General features: G+C 46.2%; 1 protein-coding gene across 1 annotated transcript in view; it reads left to right on the forward strand.

Moving 5' to 3' along the window:
• The window catches only part of CRYBG1 (crystallin beta-gamma domain containing 1), a 50212-nt gene that overhangs the window by 13947 nt on the left and 13082 nt on the right, over positions 1 to 23183 (forward strand). The window contains exons 5-11 of the mRNA XM_040983841.1: positions 482 to 650; positions 4141 to 4280; positions 15339 to 15465; positions 18115 to 18150; positions 18673 to 18830; positions 19520 to 19646; positions 19743 to 19888. Coding sequence (XP_040839775.1) covers positions 482 to 650; positions 4141 to 4280; positions 15339 to 15465; positions 18115 to 18150; positions 18673 to 18830; positions 19520 to 19646; positions 19743 to 19888 — 903 coding nt within the window. The remainder of the gene's footprint in view (positions 1 to 481; positions 651 to 4140; positions 4281 to 15338; positions 15466 to 18114; positions 18151 to 18672; positions 18831 to 19519; positions 19647 to 19742; positions 19889 to 23183) is intronic.

A 23183-nucleotide genomic window follows, 5' to 3' on the forward strand; every position in this document is an offset into this window, starting at 1 on the left:
ATATCTTATTATTTGGCTGTTTGGGGGTGTGTATTTTTTTAAAATGCTTTCCATGTAGTCCTTCATAGTAATGTCCATTGATAGGATTCTGCCATGTAAGTTAAAATCCTTCAAAGAGAAATATTCTCTGCACACATGTAGGGGTGTGTAGGGAGAAGCACTTTGACATAGCCTGATTTGTCTACTGCATTCCCACTCACAGGTCTCCACCCATGATTATGCCTGGAACACCCACAGCACTACAGTGTTCATTTTGATCACTTGAATGTTCTCTAAGATCCTAATGTAATTTTTGGATTTTCAGACGCTTCCTTAGACTCAGTAATATTTTAGTCTTAGGGAGAGTGTGATTGTCTTAATTGCTGGAGAGTCTGTCACTCACAGAGTTTTATGCAGTAGAAATGAGTTGGGATATCTGAATAATCAGAAACCTCTTTCATCAAAAGTGGCTAATGCTTTTGCTGTTTGTTATTTTTCTTAGCTGGATTTTATATGAGAAACCAAATTTTGAAGGCAACTCCATTCCCTTAGAAGAAGGGGAATTGGAACTCACTGGTCTCTGGGGTGTAGAAGGTGTTTTGGAAAGAAACGAGGAAGAAGAGTCTGCCAGTAAGCCTGTGGTGATTGGCTCCATCAGACATGTGGTCCAGGTGAGTTGTCCTAAATCTGGTTTTCATTCATTCTATAGTACATTTTCTTAATGCTGGGAAGGAATTGTAAGATGTATTTATTCAAAATTATTTTAATTTTTAAAATTTGTTGACGATCTGCTTTCAAGTTTATGAAACAGAGAGGGAGGGGCCGATGAAGCAGAGATCAACAGTTGAATGATTGATCTATTGATTGGTCTTCTGAACATTGATTCACTCCCCAAATGCCTGCAACCACCAGGCCTGGGCCAGGCCAGAGCCAGGACCTAGGAATTCTGCCCAGGTCTCCCACATGGGTGGCAGGAACCCACACCCTGGAGGAGTCTTTTGCCCTACCAGGTACATTAACAGGGATTTGGCTCTGAGGGAATAGCCAGGACTTGAACTGGCACTCTGGTGTAGGATGCCAGCAACGTAAGTGGTGATTTCATTTACTCTGCCACTGTGCCACGCCCTCCAAACAGGAAGGAGTCTTATTAAAGGGAAATGTTCATTTTATGAAATGGTATACTTTAGAATGATTATCTAACAGAAGAAGTGTGTTTTTCACAATATGTTTGCACTGTGCGTCTTTGACTCCTGGCTCCTGTTGTCCTCTTCCGAATGTGACCTGATTGTGCGGAGCTCCAGGGAACATGTTTTCCATTCCTTAGTATTCTGGTTGCTAGTGATTTTCAAGTGTTCTGTGTGGCTTGTAGATTGTTCGGCTTTGGAAAAAGAAGCAATTGAGGAGTGATTCAGTCCATAGAGGGCTTTGTGTAGGCTTAAAATGCTATTATTTGAGACATCGCAAGCCACTGTATGGGTTTGGTACAATTTTGTGGCTGCTTTTCCGTTGACAAGAAAGGTAGTATAGAATGTGTCTTTGTAGCTCATGAGATGATTAGTTCTTCACCTTTTGAAGCACAGTTAGTGACCTTGGCCTAACAGTTAGGGGGCCGGCCCGCTTTGGATGCCCACCCCCATGTGGAAGACCTTGATTCAGGTTCAAGCTCTGCTGTTGATTCCAGAACATCCTAGCAGGAAGTCCTTGAGACCTGGATTGAGTTCCTGGCTCCTGCCTCGTCCTGGGTCAGCCGTAGCTATTGGGAGCATTTGTGAAAGTAATCAGCGGGCAGGATAGTTTCTCTGTCTGTGTCAAGTGCATACGTATATTTTAAACATTTAATACAATCAACGGTATCTTCCAGTGGGAAGGTTAAAATCCCAAGTTTGTGTTCTAGAGATGAATGCTGAGAAGCAATGGAGGTAAATTGAAGATTCCAAAATGAGGACAAATGAGTGACAGTTTCTGGCAGGGGAAAGCCTCCCTTATTTCCTAGGCCAACATTTCTGTGTGACTTTAACTGATAATTGACTTTTTTTTCAAATTTATTTTTTGATAATCTTGACATAATTAGGATAAAAAGGTTCAAGTGCTACAGGAAGATGGGCAAGACAATTAGTTCCATATTGTTTCCTTAATATATTTGATATAAAAGGGGATTTTTAGGGAGAAGTCCCACCTGGTAATTGACTTTTAAAGTGGTTGACCTTTTAGCAGTTTTAAGCACATAGGTGATAGGATGTAAGGAACATTATTTGAAAATGTTCACATTAGTGAGATGATTCCACAGTTTTATATTTATTGACCAATCACATTGGTAATAAGGCAGTGCTTAAAAATACCATCTGAATGCCAGCTTGAGCAGACATGCTCACTCTTTGTTCTCTGTCCTTTCTTAGGGCTATATTCATTTTTTTTTAAAAAAAGATTTATTTATTTTTTATTACAAAGTCAGATATTTTATTACAAAGTCAGAGGAGGAGAGACAGAGAGGAAGATCTTCCATCCAATGATTCACTCCCCAAGTGAGCGCAATAGCTGGTACTGCGCTGATCTGAAGCCGGGGAGCTGGAAGGGAAGTGGAGCTGCCAGGATTAGAACCAGTGTTGGGGCTGTATTCTAATCTGTCCTCTCTGTAGCTGTAATTATGCTACAAATGTACATACATAAAAAATATTTGAGTCCAAGAGATAAAAGGATACATAAGAAGGGGCATCTTCCGTCTCCTGATTTACTTCCCAGATAGCTGTAACCAGAAGTCTGCCACTCAGCTGTGTCTCTGAGGGACCCAAGCACCTGAGCCATGCTCGACTGCATTTGCATGTGCATTAGCAGGGAGCTGGATCAGAAGCGGATCCAGAAGCCAGGAACAGAACCAGCGTGCTGATTCAGGCTGCTGGTGTGGCACAGCTCCAGCTGCTGGCCCACTGGCCAGTCCCTCTACTTTCATACTCACTTCACACAGTAGTTCTCAGTGCTTTTTCTGTCTCCATCCCATTTTCCTGAAGCTCGCACTCTCGCTGGTATCACTTCTCAGGGAAGGGTCAGGATGCAATGTGAGATGGGGGAGGAGTAAGCATCTGGGTGCAGCCAGACAGGTGGATGAAGGCCCTGGAGCATGCTGACTGACCAGGCAGGTGGATGAAGGCCTGGAGAGCTGATCCTCCTGACAAGGACAGAGCGTGGCCAGTGCATGTATGTCACTGTCTGGTCTGATGCTTTGCCGAGTGCCCTACTCCGCTGCAGGGCGTTTTCTTACTGCTGTGCACATGAGTGAGCTGCTGTCATATATCCATTATTTCATCTTTCACAAGGTCTTCAGATTGTTCTCTAGTTCACTATTTTTAGTAAGCTGCGCAAACATTTTTAAATTTTTCATCATTTATTATTATTTATATCTTCCATTTATTTTCTTGGGTGAGATTTTTCTTAATGATGACATGATAAAGAGTAGGCCCCCTGATTTGTCATGAATGATGTTGTCTCTACAGACTGGTTGAATGGAGCCTTAAGACCTTGCTCTTGTTCCTTTGGGTAGATTTTGGCCTGAACAGACACAGTTTGCTAATATGTTGTTTATATCGTGGTTCACTTAGCTCAGGAGCATGAAGAGGGTTGGTGAATGCTTGGTTAATGCTTGGGTGGTAGTGAGGAGATCTGCAGAGTGGGAGATGGTCCACAGACACACAGGGCACAGAACAAGAGCCATGGTGCAGAGGTATCAGAGTCACCAGGACTGCATGCCTTCACAGTGTGGACTGGAGACCTAGTCACAACCCAGGGAGTTGGCGCAGGAGGCCTATGGGCACAGGAAAGAACCCAGGAAGACTTGGCAGGGTCCTTGCACCTGCACGTGGGGCGGCCTCATACCCAAGGCTGCTGTGGCCAAGGCAAGCCAGCTGGGGGTGAGAGGAAGAAGTGTGTATCGGGACTCAGGTCAAACCTGTTTCTGATGATCTTCACTTGAGTGCAGCTTGGATTCGTTGGACTAAGCAGCCTGTCTCCCCCAGGGAACTGTGTTCTGAAACAGGGAGAAAGGGATGAACTCGCAGGTGCTGTGATAAATGTGACAATTGGAAGCAAGAAAGAGAATGATGAGGCTACTGTAGCGTTAAGTGCCTGGTATAACATTATGTATGCATGTGTATTCCTCTCCCCCCCCAGGATTACAGAATTAGTCAAATTGACTTGTTCACTGAACCAGAAGGATTAGGAATCCTGAGTTCCTACTTCGACGATACTGAAGAAATGCAGGGATTTGGTGTCATGCACAAGACATGTTCCATTAAAGTACACTGGGGCACGTAAGTATGTGATCTCAAATGCAGTTTTCACAAAGTCTTCTTTTGTGAGTGCAGTCCTAGAAAGGCTATATATACATACGTGTGTGTGTATATAATATGTACACGATTTGTATATATATATATGTGATTTGTTGTCTTGTTGATTAATTATTAACTGAACTATATATATTTTTTATCTGGCACATAATGTGCTGATTCTCTGATTCCTCTGTAACTCAGACTCACTTCTCAGAAGCAATATGGATTTATGAGAGGAAGTGTTGGGGGGGTCGAGGGGGGAGCAGCGGGGGAGCAGCTGCCACTACAGTGGAAGGCTTTCCTTATCACAGAGGAACCTGATTCATTCAGCGTTTGTGGTCAGTTCAGGGCACTCGCCCGAAGCACGTGCCCCTATGTGTCAAGTGGGATGGAAGCCAGTACACCTGGGAGTGCAGCTGCTATTGTCACACAGTGCTGTCCCCAGGTTCTAGGAGGTAGGTTTCATGTATCACAGGAGACGGTGAGACCCTGGCGAAGGAAATGGGAAAAGCTCAGATGGGGAAGAGTTAGGCCAGCAGGTGCGGTCTGCAGTACTGCAGAGTGTGGTCTCTAATGAGGTGTGTGCAGCTCTGGACATGGCAATGACATGCACCAGAGGTACAGACAGAACATGACAGCTGCTCTGTGTTTTTGTTAAAATATTCCCCCTTTTCAGATTTTATTTTTGGGTATGTTTTCTAATAGGCATAGTGTGTTAATTTACTGGAAATATGTACAAGGCATATTTGGAAAACGTTCTAGAGTTTTCACTGTTGGAATATACAGTGAAAAAGGTTTGTAGCCTTGCCCCCACCTGTGACAGGGGCTGTCATTGCAGTGAATAACAGGGCGTTCCTTGATTGTGTCCTGTGTATACTATTGCTTACTCAGAGTCCTGGCTTGCTGCTCTTCTTATCTTGGAAAAAATGACTTGATTGTGCAGAGTGTCAGAATTGCATAGATTAACACTGGTAGAATCTGACTTGTGGTCCTCTGAAATAAGGAACTGAAAAGTGCTGTCTGAGTGTCATGGGCCTGGCAGTAGAAGGGTTTGCCTCACGTTGTTCCAAGGCGTGCTGTGGAAGGGAAGCAAAGTCCAGGGAAAGCCAGTGAGATTGCAGAGGGGGTGGATTTTGACCTGACAGAGGAGCGACCTCACTCATGGTTAGGGTGGCTACAGGGCAAGTAAGCCGACAGGTCAGGGAGAGAGTTTCTCATTCCAGAAAGTAATTAAGTAGAGGAGAGCAGCAGCTGACCTTGGTCAGCAGGTGGGAAGTGTTTGTAAGTCAGGTGTGATCATGTACTTGTGTGCTCACGTCTCACAATTTGAACTATAAGGAAGGCTTAGGAAAGCAGGTGCCAGACAGTCCATGTGCAGTTAAAGGGTAGGGTGACACCTAGTAGGTACTGCTCAGGTCAAGACCTAGAACATGACCAGCTGAAAGTCCCAACTCCTCTCTGTCTGTGCCCACCCCTCTCCCAGCTGAGTTAGGGAACAGTGAGTGGGGATGGTGGCCAAACTCTCTCCGCTCACGGGGGCATATTCAGCTGTGCAGGTGTAGGGCAAAAAGAACAGTACTCATCCAGATGTCTCCTTCGATGGGCAAAGTTGCTGTCCAAGAACAATGGACATGGTGCTGCTCTTAACCAGCGTGCAATTTTTAAGTTGTGTCAGTGGATACCTTCCAGAGCTTCCAGATATCTAAAGGCATACATTTGTTAATTTATTTGTATGTATTTATTGTTAAAATTTTTTAAAACCTTTTGGACAAATTCAGTGTGATTTGTAGATTTATTTCTAAGGACATAATAGAGCATTTTTATTTATTTAAGGGGCAGAGAGACAGAGAAAGAAAAGAGCTTTCTGACTTGCAGGTTTAGCCTCCCAGCCCTGGAATAGGGGACTCGGGGGACCCAGGTCTCCCATGGGGGTCTTCTATAGCCATCCAGTCTCTTGAATCTTGCCTCCAGGATCTGCCTTAGCAGGAAGTTGGGACCAGAGTCAGATTTCCAACCCAGGTGCCTGCTCTGATATGGACCATGAAGCATCCTGACTGGCCTCTTAACTGCTAGACACGCTGCCTACCCCAAGGTGATTTATTTAGGAGGAATTTAAAAAAGGTTTTTTTCTCTGCATTCCAAAAACGTGGCAAGGCTTTCCCAAATATGCATTTGAGATGATACCACTGGTATGGATAACACAAGGACATACGTAATGCATCAGATGGCAAAGGCTACAATGACCTCAATTGCTGGGAGGGGCAGAGGCAGTGCTCCTGGTGACCAGGGGTGGGGGAGGAAAAATCCCTGGTGACGTTTAAGCTGGAGCCTGAAGGATGTGAAGGCTTGCACCTCCAGGGCTGTTCAAGGAGAAAGGGCAAGGAGAGGTCAGGGCAGGAAGCAGATGGTTGGTCAGAGCCTTGCTGTCCATGCTTGAACAGCCTTGGGGAGGTTAAGCCCCAGTGCAGGCCAGAGTGAGCTATGCAGAGAGGGAATAGAGGAGAGAGGGTCTCTGGGTCACGGCCACCTTGAGGAAGAGGAGATTGGCTGCAAGTAGCATAGGAGGAGGTCCCTGGAGAATTTTTGGTCTTGCCTGTAACTTAGGATACACACTCCCACACCTCCCCCATGATGGGAGTCCAGGGTGAGAGTGAAGAAAGCAAGGGGAGATGGTGGCTTAGCCGTGTCTCATCTTTATGCCAGTTTCTTTGGCTCCCACAGAAATGCTGCTTGAAAGCAGAGATAGCCAGACTGTATGCAAATGATTAGGGTTTTTTTAAGGAGACAGGAAAAAACCCTAAAATCATGTGAGTGTGGGCTGCAACACACACACAGAGATGGCCATCATGAGTGGGTCAGAGGAGGAGAGGGGGAGCCCAGAAGAGTCCCAAACAAGAGCAAGAAAAAAGAAGCATCTGGTTCCTGTGTTATCAGCCCCTTTTATGAGGTAGGAGGTGGTGCCTTAACTGAATGTACAAAGGAGGTGAGGTCTGGGTGGAGTTTAGCCTGTGTAAGACTTTTGGGGATTTTTATGGCACCTCCTGTGTGGGGTGTAACTTCCATATAGCATCTCCTTCCTGGTCTCGGAAGAGAGCTATAGGTGTATCATGGGAAACTGGGAGTATCAAAGTGACAGGTGAGGAGATAAAGTTCCAGTGTAGGGTTGGCAGCCATCCCCCATCTAAACTCCCTGCCCGCTTCCCCTGTGATCAATAGTGGTGGCAGGAAATGGTCGGACTTGGATGCATTTTGAAGAGAGCTGACATCTGTGCATGTGTGGTGGAAAGGGCAGTAAGTGCCTGGAGTTTGATGCCAGAATGTTCTGAGGTGGAGACATCTTGGAGGAGCCAATGGGGAAAGGGAGAGATTCCGGAGTTCTGTTTAGGGTTTAGGACAGGGTCACGTATGATAGGCCAAATCTGGCAGGTGGTTGGATGTGTGAAGCCAGAGTTCAAGGGAGAGATGGATATATAAATTTAGGGCTCATCAGCAAAGAAATAGTGTTTATAACCAGGCACAAAATGCAGCTGTAGAGCAGAGAGAGTGTTGCTAAGGGAAAAGCAACCACATGAACCTCTGGCACTTTCATACAAGGATGCTTCTAAAGGAACAAGGAGGAATGAAATGGAAGGTTTAGGAGCAGGTGATGTGGTGCCGCTAGTAAGACCACTGCTCAAACACGTACAGCTCATGTTGGGGTGCCTAGGTTTGAATGCCACCACTGTTTCCAGCCTAGTGTCCTGTTTTTGCGCCTAGGTGCCTAGGTTTGAATGCCACCACTGTTTCCAGCCTAGTGTCCTGTTTTTGCGCCTAGGTGCCTAGGTTTGAATGCCACCACTGTTTCCAGCCTAGTGTCCTGTTTTTGCGCCTAGGATGCAGCAGCTGATGGCTCATGGGCTTGGTCTCCTCCTCCTCCCCACGTAGGTGATCTAGAGGAATTCTAGCTTCAGCGGGCTGTGACCCAGCTGTTGGGGGCATGTGGTGAGTAGCTAGTGGATGAGAAATTTCTGACACTCTGCCTTCCAGTAAATAAACCATTTTTAAAAGATAACTTTAATTTGGTTTAAAAATTCTTGAAATCCATGAAGTATTTTTTTTTTCCCTTCTGGAAGATGACTTTCCAGAACTTTCTGAAATCCCCTTATATCTCTGATTGGGACGAAAAGGAATCTAAACAAAAGAAATGCCTTCACTTCTTGCTTGTTGCCTGTAGTGATTTTGCGTGGAGGGAGTTGATACCTCTTTTAATTTCCTCCTTTGGTGGTGAGAGGCATCATTTTCCCTTGGAAAAGGTCAACAAGGCACCTGCTGTACTGTGTCCATCGCAGTGCAGGGAGGACTCAGTGACTCAAGGCTGGGCTAAGTTGAAGCCTCACTTAACTCAGGTTTCTGCCTTTGCAGGAAGTTTAGCTTTGCATCATAGGTGGTAGCTCGCAGCTGTCACTGCTTGGAATTTATGATGGGCTTGGGTTAAACATGGATGTATTTACCTGCGGTTCATTTCTATTCTCATTGGGATAAGGGAAAGCTGCCTGGGATGGCAACTCTGTGTTCCCTGAACTTATTGGTGAGTTTGGGCTCGAGGTCATTTAGCACTTAGACAAGTCTCTAAGAGTCGTCTTAAAGATGGTAGGGGACTTAACTGATCCTTAGTACCTTGGCCTGATGATGTTGTTGTATGCTGTAGTGAACTGGTCCCCTGAATAGGTGTGGAAGTGTGTTGTGGGTGGAGGGGGGATGCTTTTGTAGGTTGATGTATCCCAGACCCATTCTACACACACATACACACAAAGGGTTTGTCTTATTGAAGTCTCCTGAGGAAATGGATAGTTTCTAACCCAGTTTGCTTTTCTGATTCATTTGAGTGTGGTTTAAGTCTGTAAGCAGCTGGCCACTCCCAGCACCCACAGATTTCAAATGAAAACCAAGAATTGTAGAATTTCCCTAGGATGCATGAATAGGATCTGAACCCAGACCAGCCTTTAACCAAGGAGAGGCAGTGGTCACTTTATGCAGACCAGGGGTTGGGGAGAAGGGAGTGGAACCAACTGCTCTGGAGCCAAGGGAACTTTTTCAATGGCCACAATTCCTTGGAGCATTTCTGCCATGCAATATTTGCTATGTCTCAGAGAGTTGATGCTCATGGCTGTGAGTTCTGAAGCTTAAGAAGCTGGCAAACTCCTGGGCTCCCCCCCCCCCACAGAGACCTAGACCCTCCCACGCTGCTGTGGGACCCTGTGTGGCCCAGTCTGTGAGCCCTCTGCACACAAAACTGCTTGCCTAAGGATTCCCCATAATAACCACTACCACTGTATTGTATTCTTTTGTGACTGCTATTTAATGTTTGCTGTGTATACTTCTTAAAGGGATCTAGCATTCATATCAGAGCCCGATTTTTCTTAAAGTTATTTGTATTTGAAGGGCAGAGTTGGAGGGAGAGAGAATTTTCTACCTGCTGGTTCACTCCACAAATGGCTATAACAACTGGGGCTGTGCTGGTCCAAAGACAGGAGCCAGGAATTTCTGCCGGGTCTCCCATGTGCGTGCAGGGGCTGCCCTCCCATGTGCAGGATGCTGGATCAGTAGTGAAGCAGCCAGGTCTCAAACAAGTGTGCATCTGGAATGCTGACGCTGCAAGTGGTGTTTTACTTGCTATGCCATAGTGCCAGCCCCCAGAACCCAGTGCTTTGAAGTTAAGGTTTCAAATGTAACCCTCGCCACACAAAAGTAGATTAATTCAGCCACTGCCTATGTATCAGCCCACTTGTATTCCATAGTCTAACGTTAGCATTCTGCCTTATTTCTTTTATCTCTGAGAGGAAGCATACCATGGCCTTTCAGTCTTACGTCCTTTAGCCTGACTCTCCTGAGGATGACATTATCGTGCCTGTCATTATTAAACCTAAGCAAACTAACAATGTGCCCTGATAATAGCTACCCTGTTGCCCATTACCAGAGCTTCTAATTGCCTCAGGTGTGCCTTCTTTATATTTTTTTGCGTGTGTTTTTGTTTTGTTTAGTGAACAGTGTCCTGTCAACATTTGTGTTAATTTCATTTGGTTGTTCTGTCTCTTTAGGTCTTACTTTTTTTTTTAATCTCCAAAATTGTCCCATCTTTGCTTCTCATATCCCCTGGCTTTTTGTGTGTGTGTGTATTTCTTTATTTTTATACCCCCTTGGTTTTTTTTAAAGAATTAGGCCAACTGTCTCAGAGAAGCTACACTCTCCTGGATTTGCCTGGAATGTTTTCCTGGTGATATTCCAGTTGCTCTTCCATGGCTGGAATCTTCCACACCCTATGGGTGAGGTCTGGAGGTGTGGTCAGGTGCAGGCTGGACAGTCCTGGTGCAGGAGAGCTTCCTGTGGGTCGTTCTGTGTGTGTGTGTGTGTTGCGTCACCGCAGCGTGTGCTAACTGGTCTGTGCGTTCATGAGACCAAGTCTGATTACTAGCAGTCGTGTCTGCCACAGTGGTCCCTTGTGAAATACGTGTTCCCTTTGAAATCTCCAGTCTCCTCACCCCTGAACTACCTCAAAGCCAGCGTGTTGCTAGTTCATCTTTCAAGAATCCATATGGATTTTCTCAGCGGCCAGTGTTCATGTACAGCCATGCCTGGACTGCCCAGGGAAGGGAGGGGATTGAGACTCGGGATGTGGTGGGAGATGCTGTTTTGGGTTTTAAGGACAACCGAGCAAGATGAAGGCTGATTTTTCTTGTGTGACTCGAAAGGTATTTCCAAAAGAGGAGTTACAGGATGTTTGTAGTGAGCATGGAAGCCATTGTGAATTCAGTATTTGTGTGTGTGTACACCTTGGTTGGAAACCCAAGATCTGTAATGCTGGACTCATGGTTTTGTTGTTTTGGGGGGTTTTGTTGTTTGGTTGTTTTTTGTTTTGTTTTGTGTTTTTGATACCTGAGTATGCAAACAAAGCTCATTCCCTGGTGTCTGGGAAACTAGAGCCTTACTTTAGGAGCATACGTGGCCATACCTGGAGCTGTTTTCTTCCTCTTCTGGGGGGTCTCATGAATAATGATCATTGTAGGAACAGAACTTGGGAAAAGTCAGTGAAGCTGTGTGTGTGTGAGATTTTAGGTTCCAGACTCCACTCCATACTTGAAATTGTGAAGTGCCTCAGCAACCCTGCACTTGCCGGCACTTGCTGGGCAGTACCCACTGAGCAAACCATTGGACCCCATTTGTGTGTCCACGGTTTTAGTTAACTCTCCTTTGCTCCAAGTCGCCTGCCTTCTGCAAATGTTGGGTGACTGTAGCACATGCTTCCAGGGCAGTGCCATGTTGGTGTTTGATGAACAAGCCCATTCATAACTCAGAACTACACAAGGGGAGGGTCGGCCCCTTGGCACAGTGGTTAGGCTATCATTTGGAACGTCTGAATCCCACATTGGTGTGTGCCTGGGTTTAAATCCTTGCTCTGTTTCCAAGTCCAGCTTCCTGCGAATGTGCATCCTGGGAGGTAGCTGGGATGGCTCAAGTCCTTGAGGTCCCTGCCACTCTCATATGGGAGACCTGGATGGGATGTGGTGCATGGAAGCTATCTCTGTCTTTCTGCCTTTTAAATATTTTTGAAAGAATTAATAGTAGTAAGGATTTAGTGGAAAGGACCTTTTGAGGAGCATCACTGTAATGTTGGAATGGCGTGTTCCTGGCTGTATATTGTTTATGAAACATTTGGCCTGTTCACCTGTGTGGAATGTGCCTGTGGTAGCCTTGTCGCAACCTCTCACTGGACTCCTGGTACTCAGTTACAACACAGCTTCGCTGGGACTGTGCCTGTTGCAGCTTGGAGCTTCAGAAGTTGCATAACACATCTTTAACCGTCGTACTCTAAGCATGAGGAAGTAGAAGGAACGTTAATCTTAGCCTGTATCCTGTCTTTTTTTTTTTTTTTCTGGGAAAGACCTTGAATGAGTGGAGTGTTTTGTGCCTGTGTGTGTCCTTTTCTTTTTTAAGGAATTGATTGCTACACTGGATTCTCAGGATTACATCAGATGCGTGATAATTAGATACATGATATGATCATTACTACCACACTGTTCTCATGTGACATTAATACAGAGAACAGCTTCAATGTAGTTCAGATACAATCTTAAGAATATAATGGGTCTCTTTCTCTCTGCCTTCTTCCTCCTCTTCTTCCCTCCCCATTTTCTTTCTTATTTCTTACCTGTATTTGTTTCTTCTTTTTTTTTTTTTTTGAAGATTTATTTGTTTATTTGAAAGGCAGGTTTAGAGAGATGGAGAGAGCGAAGTCTGCTGTTTTAGTCCCCTATGGTAGCAGTGACTGGGACTAAGCCAGATCAAAGTTAGGAGCCAGGTGCTTCTTCTGAGTCTCCCACATGATTGCAGGGGCCCAGTTACTTGACCCATCTTTTGCAGCTTTCCCAAATACATTAACAGGAAGCTGGATTGGAAGTGAAACACATGGGACTTGAACTGGTAACCGTGTGGGATGCCAGCACTGAAAGCAGCTCCTCTGCATACTGTGCCACAGTACTAGACCCTCTTTTGAAAATTTTTGAGATAGCATGTTTTTAGTTGACATATAATCAAAGGCTTAATGTTCCCTTGAATAACGAGTTCAACAAGTAAAACAAGAAAAGACTGTAGAGCAGGAATATAGACCAGAGCTGTAAATAGTGAAATAAAAAGATGTTCATTTCACTCATATGCAGTAAATGTTAAAATAGTCACCAGGGATTGCAATTATAATGATATAGTCTCTGTATAAACTACCACAAACAGGAGAAGCCACATAATATTTCTCTTTATTTTACTAGTCTCTAGTTGTATGCATTTTGCTGCAAAGCCTGCATAGCCTGCTCTTGTGGCTGGGGGTCATTACAGTGATATCTAACAGACAAGGTTTTGTTTTCCTCAGGTTTTTCAGAAATACTACATTTTTGCAACAATCCTATGCATATATGCTGAGCAATTTTTGCCCAGTGAACATACACATGCAGCTGTCACCCTGGTCAAGAAGAAATAGAACATTCCAGCACCTTAGATGCCCTCTTCCAGGTCTTCCACCACCCCCCCACCCCCAACCCGCATACCACTTCCAGGGGTGTGACTTGGCCCAGTAACTGTTGATCTGACTTCTAATGCTATAGCTTAGTTCCTGTTCCACACCTGGCCTCCCAGCAGTTTTGTGAGTGAGATCTTCAGTAGGATTCTGATTGTAAATCCCTGGATAATTAAGTCTAAAGAAATTACTGATTTATCCAGGGGGATCTTAAAGAAAACCCTTCATCAAAACCTTGTAGGGGTAATTGTTTGGCATAGCGGTTACCAATGCCCACATCTGATATTGAAGTAGCTGGGGTGAGGTCCTAGCCCTGCTCCCAGTTCCAGCTTCTGGTTAAGTACACCTGGGAGGCAGCAAGTAGATCAACCCTACTGCTCAGGGGAGAGAATGGGACTGAGTTCTTGGCTCCGAGTTGCAGCCTGACTTGGGCTGGCTTGGCCTGGCTTGGCTTGACTTGGCATGACTTGGCTTGGCTTGGAGCCGGTAGACATTTGGCAGAGGGAGCGATTGAACCGGAGTTTGTGTTTTCTCTCTCTGCCTCAGTTAGGAAGAAAGATAATGTGCCTTCTTAAAATTGGGAGTGAGGGAAATACAGCAACTTATTTCACTTAGTATAAGAGCAGCCCCATTTGGCTTGAAGATTTCATCTGTAGTCATCTTCTTCTGGGCTTGGCATCTGGAGGTTGAGCTAGAAAGAACTGGAATTAATCCCATGCACATTTACCAAGAGAGCACATTCCCACCTCTGGGTCGGAGGCTGCTGCACCCCGGCAGTCTCACCTTCCTGAGGGGCGAGATGTGAGCAGGAAGACTGCAGTCCTCGGTGGGCTGGTTCTAACAGGCATGATTTTCTGCATTCCTGCTTCCAGCACCATACAGGTGGGTGGGGCTGCTGGGGCCCTTGAAGCAGAAGTGACAGCTGCCAAGCCCAATCAAGGGGTGTGGTATTGAAAGGGCAGAATTCAGAAGCAAGAACACAGCCCTGCAGCCTACCTCAGTGCCCCAGCCACTGTGCATTAAGACACCCTCACAGTGACAATCTTGAGTCATTGTGCGTGAGTGGACTCTGACAGTGCGTGCCCCGTCAGGAGGAAATGCATCATCACCAGCCGGTTGCGAGGCTGGGTCTGTAGCTGGCTTGCATCAGCCCTGCTTTGGCACCTAGAACTGTGTGTCCTTGTGCAATTTCCCCGACTTCATCTGCAGAATGGGAACAGCGGCCTTCCTTTCTGGTAGCCTGGCTGTGAGGATGCCATGGAATCCAGGATGGCAACCATGAACTCTTGGGAAGAGCTCTGCTGTTGGCAGATTTTGACACCTTGACCTGTGGTTCAGTAGCACACATACTCTTGGATGGCACAATGTCATGTTGCCTTTTAAAACGAGGTTTGCGATTTCCTGGCTAGGGCCTCTCTCAATACATATCGTACAACAAGATTCTTTTCTTAATTAACTAATTTGAAAGGCAGAGTTGGAGAGAGGGAGAGACAAAGAGATCTTCCATCTACTGGTTCACTCCCTAAATGCCTGCTAAGGCTGGGTCAGGTTGAAGCCAGGAGCTCCATTCAAGTCTCCCATTTGGATCTAGGAGCCCAAACTTGGCCTATATCCTTCACTGCTTTATAGTCAGGTTAGGAGGGAGCTGGATCAGGAGCAGGGCAGCCGGGACTCCAGTAACAAATGCTGGCTTCGTCATGCTGCTAGCTACCATAACCGTGTTTCTTAGTTGGAAGTAATAAAGGCATTTATACTTAGGAACAATGAATATGAATTAAAATCGGTGAGCAAAGCCAGGCATGGAGCACAGAAGAGAAGGGAGCACAGAATGCCCAGTTCCCTTTTGCATCTGACTTCCTCCTGCATGTCCCAGACAGCAAGAGGGCTTAGGTTCTTCTCCCCTCTCACCCGCAGGGTTCTGCATACCAGACAGGTGACAAAAACCAAGTGTATGATGAGCTCTGTGTCTCTTTTCTCCTTCCCTGATGGGTCTGTAGGTGGCTGATCTACGAAGAACCTGGATTTCAAGGTGTTCCTTTTGTCCTGGAGCCCGGCGAATACCCTGACTTATCCTTCTGGGATACAGAAGAAGCCTACATTGGATCCATGCGGCCACTGAAAATGGTAAATGCCAAGTCAGTGGAGGCACTCGCTGCTGTTGAAGGTGGTGGGACTTTGTCAGCCTGACTTCCATGCTTCCAGGGGTGTGACATGGCAGGAATGTCGGCCGAATGCTTCAAAACAGCTGTAGTAGATGGCGTCTCTTACTTCACAGACATGCTAGAGGCTGTGGCTGCCAGGTGCTGCGGGCAAATGAGAGGTTGTGACTCTGCCTGCCAGACCATGGGAGCCTTGCATTGCAGGTGTGCATACTAAGCCTCAGCCCAGTGCACACTGCCTCAGTGAGGCACTGAGGCCATCCCTGGTCCATGGTGGGGAGGTAAGAGGGGAGGAGGGATGCCAGTTCCAAAATGTGGGTGATGTGACAGACTATGGAGTAATTTTTGGGAAGCTTCATGATAAACTGGATGTTTAAAAATGAGCAAGGATGGAGGTGGGGTGTTGGTGTCAGATGCAGCAATTTAAAGGAATTCAGTTAAAATAAAAACAAGCTGGGTTGTGGTTCATTCATGGTAACACAGATAGGAATGAGATGTTAGGAGGCTATGGGAATTCTTTGCGTTACTCCATCATACTTTTTTTTTTTAAATTTGTAAATTTAAAGCTATTCTGAAGTGAAAAGCTTAAAAGATGACATAGAGGAAGAGGTCCTGTAACCCAGGTGGGACACCCAGATTGAGTCCCTGGTTCCTGGCTTCAGGCTGTCCTAGCCCTGACTGTTGTGGGCCAAACCAACAGATGGGAGAGCACTCTTTGCCTCTCTCTTGAATAAGTAAAACAAACTTAACCAAAAGAAAATTTAAAATGCTCTTATTTGTTAAAACATTTTATTTTTATTGGAAAGGCACATATACAGAGAGGAGGAAGGACATAGAGGAAGGTCTTCCATCCCTAGCTACATTGGCCAGAGCTGAGCCAATCTGAAAACAGAAGCCAGGAGCCTGTTCCAGGTCTCCCACACAGGTGCGGGATTTCAAAGCCCTGGGCTGTCCTCGACTGGTTTCCCAGGCCACAAGCAGGGAGCTGGATGGGAAGTGGGGCTGCTGGGATTAGAACCAGTGCCCATATGGGATCCCGGCACATTCAAAGTGAGGACTTTAGCAGCTAGGCTATCATGCCGAGCCCCAGACTCTTTTTAACCACATGCTTTGGAAATTTACATAGCATCGGTCTTCAAAATGCGTTTAAGACAAGTTAGAAACTTAGGAAGTTTTTTAGCCCTCCTAACAAAGCATTTGGCCTCATTGTCTGCAGGTTGGCTGGACTTAACAAGAAGGATTTGGGCTTTTAATTTTTCCAAGAGGAAACCCACTTTGAGAGAGCAAAGTTTTGTTAGGCTTGTGAATTTGTAGAATTGTCCCAGGTTTTGAAAAAGTTTGGAATAATGATTTTAAAACCCTGAGGTTTATGGTGTTTGAACTTGATTACCATGGCCAAGGAGGATGGTTTGATTGTATAAGCTCTGGTGTGCTGATAAAATCAGCTACATTCCTTTGTAATTCCAGCTCCTGGGAGGTGCTTGCCTGTCTTCAGCTGCACTTTCTTTAAGCTGTCAGGGCGTTTGGGCAAAAAACACTCTTCTGACTTTATATCTGTCAATTCCAACTCTTGACTTATTTATTGTTTTTACTTGATGCCTCTTCTCTGCTTTATTTGTGTAGTTTCATCATTTGTTTTGAAAAGGTTTTTGTTATAAAAAAATATAACCATCCTTCCCCCTGCCCCCAGTCCCAGGCTTTGGGATGTCTGACATTTGCCCACTTTTACCCATCTGATTATTCCCAGAAGCCTTCAGAGCATACTGTATGTGAACCCCAAGAGCTCTGTAGGCAGTTGGTTGCAAAATCAAATACCTCCTGCAGCTGGGCTGCAAGTCCAAGTGGGCGAGGCTGGCACAGAGTTAAACCGAAAGGTGCAGTTTGTCGAGGCCAGCTGGAGCCTGTGCCAGGCTGAAGGCTGAGCTCAGTATTAGAGGGTCAAATGAGAATCTGGTCCCCAAGATGTTTTAGGATCATCTCTCAATAGCAGTGAGAAATTCCAGATTTTGATGAGGGTATTTTGTGAATTAAAAAGAACCATGTCAAAAACAAAAACAAACAAACAAAAAAACCCTACACCAAACATGTAGATTTCACTTACACAATAAATCACCTGGGCAGGACTGCTCTAAATGGCGTTTCTCCTGTGTTTTCATGTACCTGCTGGCAATTTTAGAACTGCTGCACAGAAATGAAAACAGCCTGGGAGGGCTGGGGTTGTGGTGTAGCAGGTTATGCTGCTGCCTGCAATGTCAGTATCCCACATGGGTGCTGGTTTGAATCCCAGATGCTCCACTTCTGATCCAGCTCCCTACTAATGCACCCAAGATAAGCAGTAAAAGCGAGCCAGGTGCTTGGGCCCCTATACCCATTTGGGATGCCTGGATGAAGCTCTTGGCCCCTGACTTCATCCAGGCATCTGGGGCGTAAACCAGCGGGCAGAATATCTGTCCATAACTTTGCCTTTCAAATAAACAAATAATTAAAAAAAACAACCAAACTGGGGGATATTTACACTGTGAAGTTCATCAGTTCACCGTATGGTCTGAGGGATGCCCGGTGGTAACGTGTCTGAGGAAGCCTGTTTTTCTTAGTGTGTTATTTTTCTTTTCAGGGTGGCCGTAAAGTTGAATTCCCTACAGATCCAAAGGTAAATACACACATGTATGCACATGGGCACACACGTGCACACTTCAAATGTACGCCTTCTCCATGAGGATAATGACTGTGGGGCTTACACGCCTCCCTCAGTCATGATTACAGCCAAAGGAAATTATCTCCGCTCGCAGACGCCCTCCTGCGTCACACTAGCCATCGTGAATGGGAAGTGTAGCCGTGGCCCAAAGGATTCACTGGCGTATTGCATCTATAACTTGTGGTTACATTTAAAATTCCAAGCACCAGCTCTAGACAATGAACAAAAATAATTAACGGAAAGCCATCTTTTTCAAAACTTTGCTTTGGGCTGTAGCACACCAGGGAAAAAGAGCTTGACTGCTTTTTCTTTTCCTCCCTTAGCATACATCGGTATTAGTTAATTTCCCAAAAGGTGATTCCGAAGTTGTAAGTTGTGTTCCAGGAGTTAAGGCTATTTCAGCGGCTGACTGGGTGTGTGTCTGCTAGGCTCTTTAGCTTCTTACGGCTCACACGTGCATCTTCATTTCTGTGGCAGGTCATTATTTATGAGAAGCCTTTCTTTGAAGGGAAGTGTGTGGAGCTAGAGACAGAAATGTGTAGCATCTTGACGGAAGAAGGGGAGACGGGAGAGACGACGGGAGACGACTGTTTGCCGCTTGCGTCAGTGGGGTCCATGAAAGTCCTGAGAGGCATGTAAGTGGCCGGGGGTCACCAGCAAGGACCACTTCTCTCCTGTGAGACAGTGCGTGTGCCCTCCTCCCCCTCATTCCTGGTGACGCTGGGGGAAAGCGATTTCTACAGCTGTCTGCCCGTTCGCCTCTGCTGGGGGGACCTGCTGGAGAGAGCGGTTAAAGGGATGGGTGTGGGGGCCGGCCAGCAGCAGGGGCAAGGAATTGGCCGTCCCCGGTGGATGACACATAGAATTCCGATTATTAACATGATCTCCCAAACTACTGAATTGTTCATTGCCTTTCCAGTTTTCACATTTTTGTGTTTTTAGATTATTTTTTCCCCTCTCATTCCCTGTAGAAGCACACACAGATACAACCAAACATTCATGAGATTTTAATGACTATTTGCAGAAAGTTGATCCACGTTGACTTGCTGGGATTCTTCTGAGTCAATGCTTGTCCAGCGTACATGCATGCAGGCTCATGCTGCACACACATTCCCACACTCCTTGGCAGAACTCTGATGTAGGTTTCATAGGCCGTTTTCTTGAGTCCATCCTATTATTATTCTGAATTTTAGACTATTCACTTGGTAGTATGTAAATTCAAATCTAACCTTATAACTGTATTGGGCAATAAGACTGAAATGGACATGGGAAAATTTTTGAATGTCTGAAAATCAGCTATCCCTCCCTATTCTGTCTGTCGCAGTTGGGTGGCATATGAGAAACCTGGATTCACTGGTCACCAGTATTTGCTGGAAGAAGGAGAATACAAGGACTGGAATGACTGGGGAGGCTACAACGGAGAGCTCCAGTCTCTACGGCCTATATTAGGCGTAAGTTTGTGAGAAGCTAGTGGCTAATCCAAGGTCTTTAGTGGAAAATCAGTGACTGGCTTTTGAATGTTGCAACTTTGTTTTTTGTCTCAATAGGACTTTTCAAATGCTCATATGATAATGTACAGTGAAAAAAACTTTGGCTCCAAAGGTTCCAGTATTGATGTGTTGGGAATTGTTGCTAATTTAAAGGAGACCGGATATGGAGTGAAGACCCAGTCCATCAATGTCCTGAGTGGTGTGTAAGTGAAATAATCCCATTGGGATTTTCAATATAGGTTTCACCTAAAGAGTCTGAAGCTGATAGTCTTTGTCACAAAGTGGGTTCTCAGTGAATAAATATCTCAGGAAGTAAGTACTAATTCAGTCATTTAAATTTAGTGTCACAATATTTTCATAATTTTATTGAGAAACCTTTCTCACACAATGTGTTTTTTAGATGTAGTGTAACATTGGGGTAGGCTTTTGGGTGTCATGATGGAGATCCCCTTGTTGATCTACAAAACCTCCCTCTTGCTCTCTCACGCGCTCACTCTCTCTCTCTTTCTCCATAATGGGAATCAAGTCACAGTAGTAGCTTGACCTAAGCCTAAGACTGGGACAAAGTCTCACTTGATTTTCCTGTGTGGCCACACCTGTTCCAGCGCATTTCCTCACTATCATTTTGACATAAGCCAGAGTTAGCAACTGAATGCTTTATTAGTGGCAAGGCAAGCTTATTTGAGAAGGTGATCCATGAAGATTCTTTGGCGTGCCACGTGAAGGCAAGCCACACTAGAGCGGCTCAGGTGCCTTATGGAACCAAAGTATTCTGGAGAAGAGCTGGCTTCTGGCCTGGCCGTGTGCAGGGGACCAGAGTCAGTCCTCTGGCCTGGCCGCGTGCGGGGGACCAGAGTCAGTCCTCTGGCCTGGCCGCGTGCGGGGGACCAGAGTCAGTCCTCTGGCCTGGCTGCGTGCGGGGGACCAGAGTCAGTCCTCTGGCCTGGCCGCGTGCGGGGGACCAGAGTCAGTCCTCTGGCCTGGCCGCGTGCGGGGGACCAGAGTCAGTCCTCTGGCCTGGCCGCGTGCGGGGGACCAGAGTCAGTCCTCTGGGTTTGGTCTCTGTCTCTTGACTGGTTTGGCTTCTGTTGGCTTTACTTCAGGCAGGCTTTTTTATATGGTAGTCTGTAACTACATCTGACTTTTGTTCTCTCAACTTATGGCTCCCAAAGCAGTAAGGGTTGCTCTCAAGTTTGACTTTGAGTCCCAAATCAGCTGCCCATGACTGAACCAATCACCTGAGTCAGAGCAATGACCATGTTTGGCTATGTGCCCAGCCTTGGGAGCTGAGACATAGGCTTGCCTGTGGGGGAGCCACAGCCACGAGGGAAGGACAAGGACAGGTGGGTCCCCAGAAACATGGGAGGAGTAGAGGTGAATACCAGCTGGGCAGGACGGGCCTGTGGGGAAGAAGTTACTATGGTATTCCTACAACCCGGGCTAGTGTTGCTTCTAACTGCTTCAAAGTGAGAGTCTTCTGACTTAGATGAGATCATCTGACATTAATTCTGTTGAAAGTGCTTGATGCCATGGGTGATTGGGCTGATTGAATCACTGTGTTGTGCTGCTTGGAGCTTCCCCCAGTAGCCTGGACATTGGAGAAGCATCTACAGTGTCGTAGACCTTCACTGCTGCTCATGCTTGCCACGGAGATGCATCCACTCCGTGATCGCCACCAAATGCAAGCAGCGTAGGCTGCTGCTTGTGGTGACGCCTTCCAGCAGAATGACATCAGGTGACTTCTGAGTCATCCATTTTCTCTCAGGACCTCCTTTGAAGCTAGCCCTAACATTGCAGGATTGGAGTTGATGTGTTACAGCAGGCCTGGGTCATCTGAGATGTTGCCATGGCCCTGTGGTATTTTAGATCATCTTTGGAGCATATTTCTTAGGAGGCAAATGGAGCAACCCATTCATTCCAAGGAAAAGAGCACTGTCTGGGTCATCCAGCCTAGCCAAGGAAGCCAAAGGATGCAGATTAAAATCCCCTTAGGGTGACCGTGTAGCCTATTCTGCTAGTGTAGGTGGAATTCTCGCACCAGCAGCCAAGTTGTCTGCTGGTCTTTTGCCCCAGCCTTTGCTTAGAGGAGACCAGTTTCCTTTGGAAAATGTTGCCTTCATGGGAGTCATTTCTAGTTGTTCAGAAACGTCAGAACACTTCCTGGCTTAGGCATTCTGGTCGTAGCAGCTGGGTTTCATGCTGGGGGAAGTTGAAAGTGCCCATCCATGAACACATGGCACATGTGCATGTACACACACACCCCATTTCCTTTCTTGATCTTTGGAGGCTTCTGCATTCATTAGGGCTGGCTGCTTCCATCTATTTCAGCTTGTCATCTGACGATTCTGTTTTGTCAGAGGTTACAGTCCCCCCTTACCAAGGCTCCTCTGCAGAGAGAAGTGTCCCAGCTGGCCACAGGGAACACTTCCTAGGGGAGGTGGCACTGGAGTCAGGCCTCACAGGACAGAAAGTTGAGATGACCCACCATTTGAGAGAGGGAAATGGGTCTTCAAGACTGTGATTTCATTTTAACAGCCTTCGTTTTGATAAACAGCATTGTAGTTAGTGTCTGTACTCCATAGCCTGCATCTCCGAGCTAGAAAAGAACCCTTTGTAGTGTGGGTTCTGGGACAGTGGCTTCCCAGTGCCCCAAGGTGCATGGACAGCTAGCTCCTTCCCAGCTGGCAAGCAGTAGCCCAGCCCAGGGACATAAGAGTGGAGTTTCAGGGACCACTTTCCATGGTCCTGCCACTTGCCAAACTTTTATAGCTCAGAGCCAAGTGAAGCAGTGCTGGAGGGAGAGTGCCAGTTCCTGTGGACAGAGTCCACTTGTTTCTGTTCAAATGCAGGACACACGGCTCCTGCTGTGGTTGCTGGAGCCATGGTTGCTGGGGCTGCTTGTGGGACTTGCAGAACCTCTGTGGGTTCTGGTCGCCCCTGCTCACTGGCTGTTTTCCCTCCACACCCGCAAGTACCTGGTGTTTTTAAGGAGGTCTTGCAGGTCTGATTTCCGGCTTCCTGCCACTGCACACCCTAAGGAGACAGCAGGTGATGGCTCAGGGAATTGAGTACCTACTACCCACATGGGAAGTTAGACTTCAGCCTTGCCCACTACTGGCCGTGGCAGGCATTTAGAGAGCCTTTGGAGACATGCTCTAGGGGTAGATAAAGAAAAAAAAAATGTTTTTAAAATTGCCAAGGTCCTGAAGTGATGGAGTAGGCAGTGTTTCCCCCAAGTTGGTGATGGGTGCTTGTGGCAGCTTCTGCATTGATGTGGCCAGCTGTCCCAGCTTCATTTCAAACACCTGAGGTTTTTTGCAATGTTCTTGCCTTTCTCAGTGGCTGTTCAGTTCCTAGTTATGATTGTTCTTGTTTAAATCAGTCCTTTAGATGATAAAATGATCATCTGGTCTGATTATCCAGTGTAGGGACTGTTTGGGGGTATTGTTTGGAGAGAGTGGGAGAGGCAGGTTTTCTATTTGGTGTTTCACTCCCCAG

The sequence above is a fragment of the Ochotona curzoniae genome, unplaced genomic scaffold (assembly GCF_017591425.1).
Source record: "Ochotona curzoniae isolate NIBS_2020 unplaced genomic scaffold, NIBS_Ocur_1.0 contig_3819, whole genome shotgun sequence".
NCBI classification, from domain to species: domain Eukaryota; kingdom Metazoa; phylum Chordata; class Mammalia; order Lagomorpha; family Ochotonidae; genus Ochotona; species Ochotona curzoniae.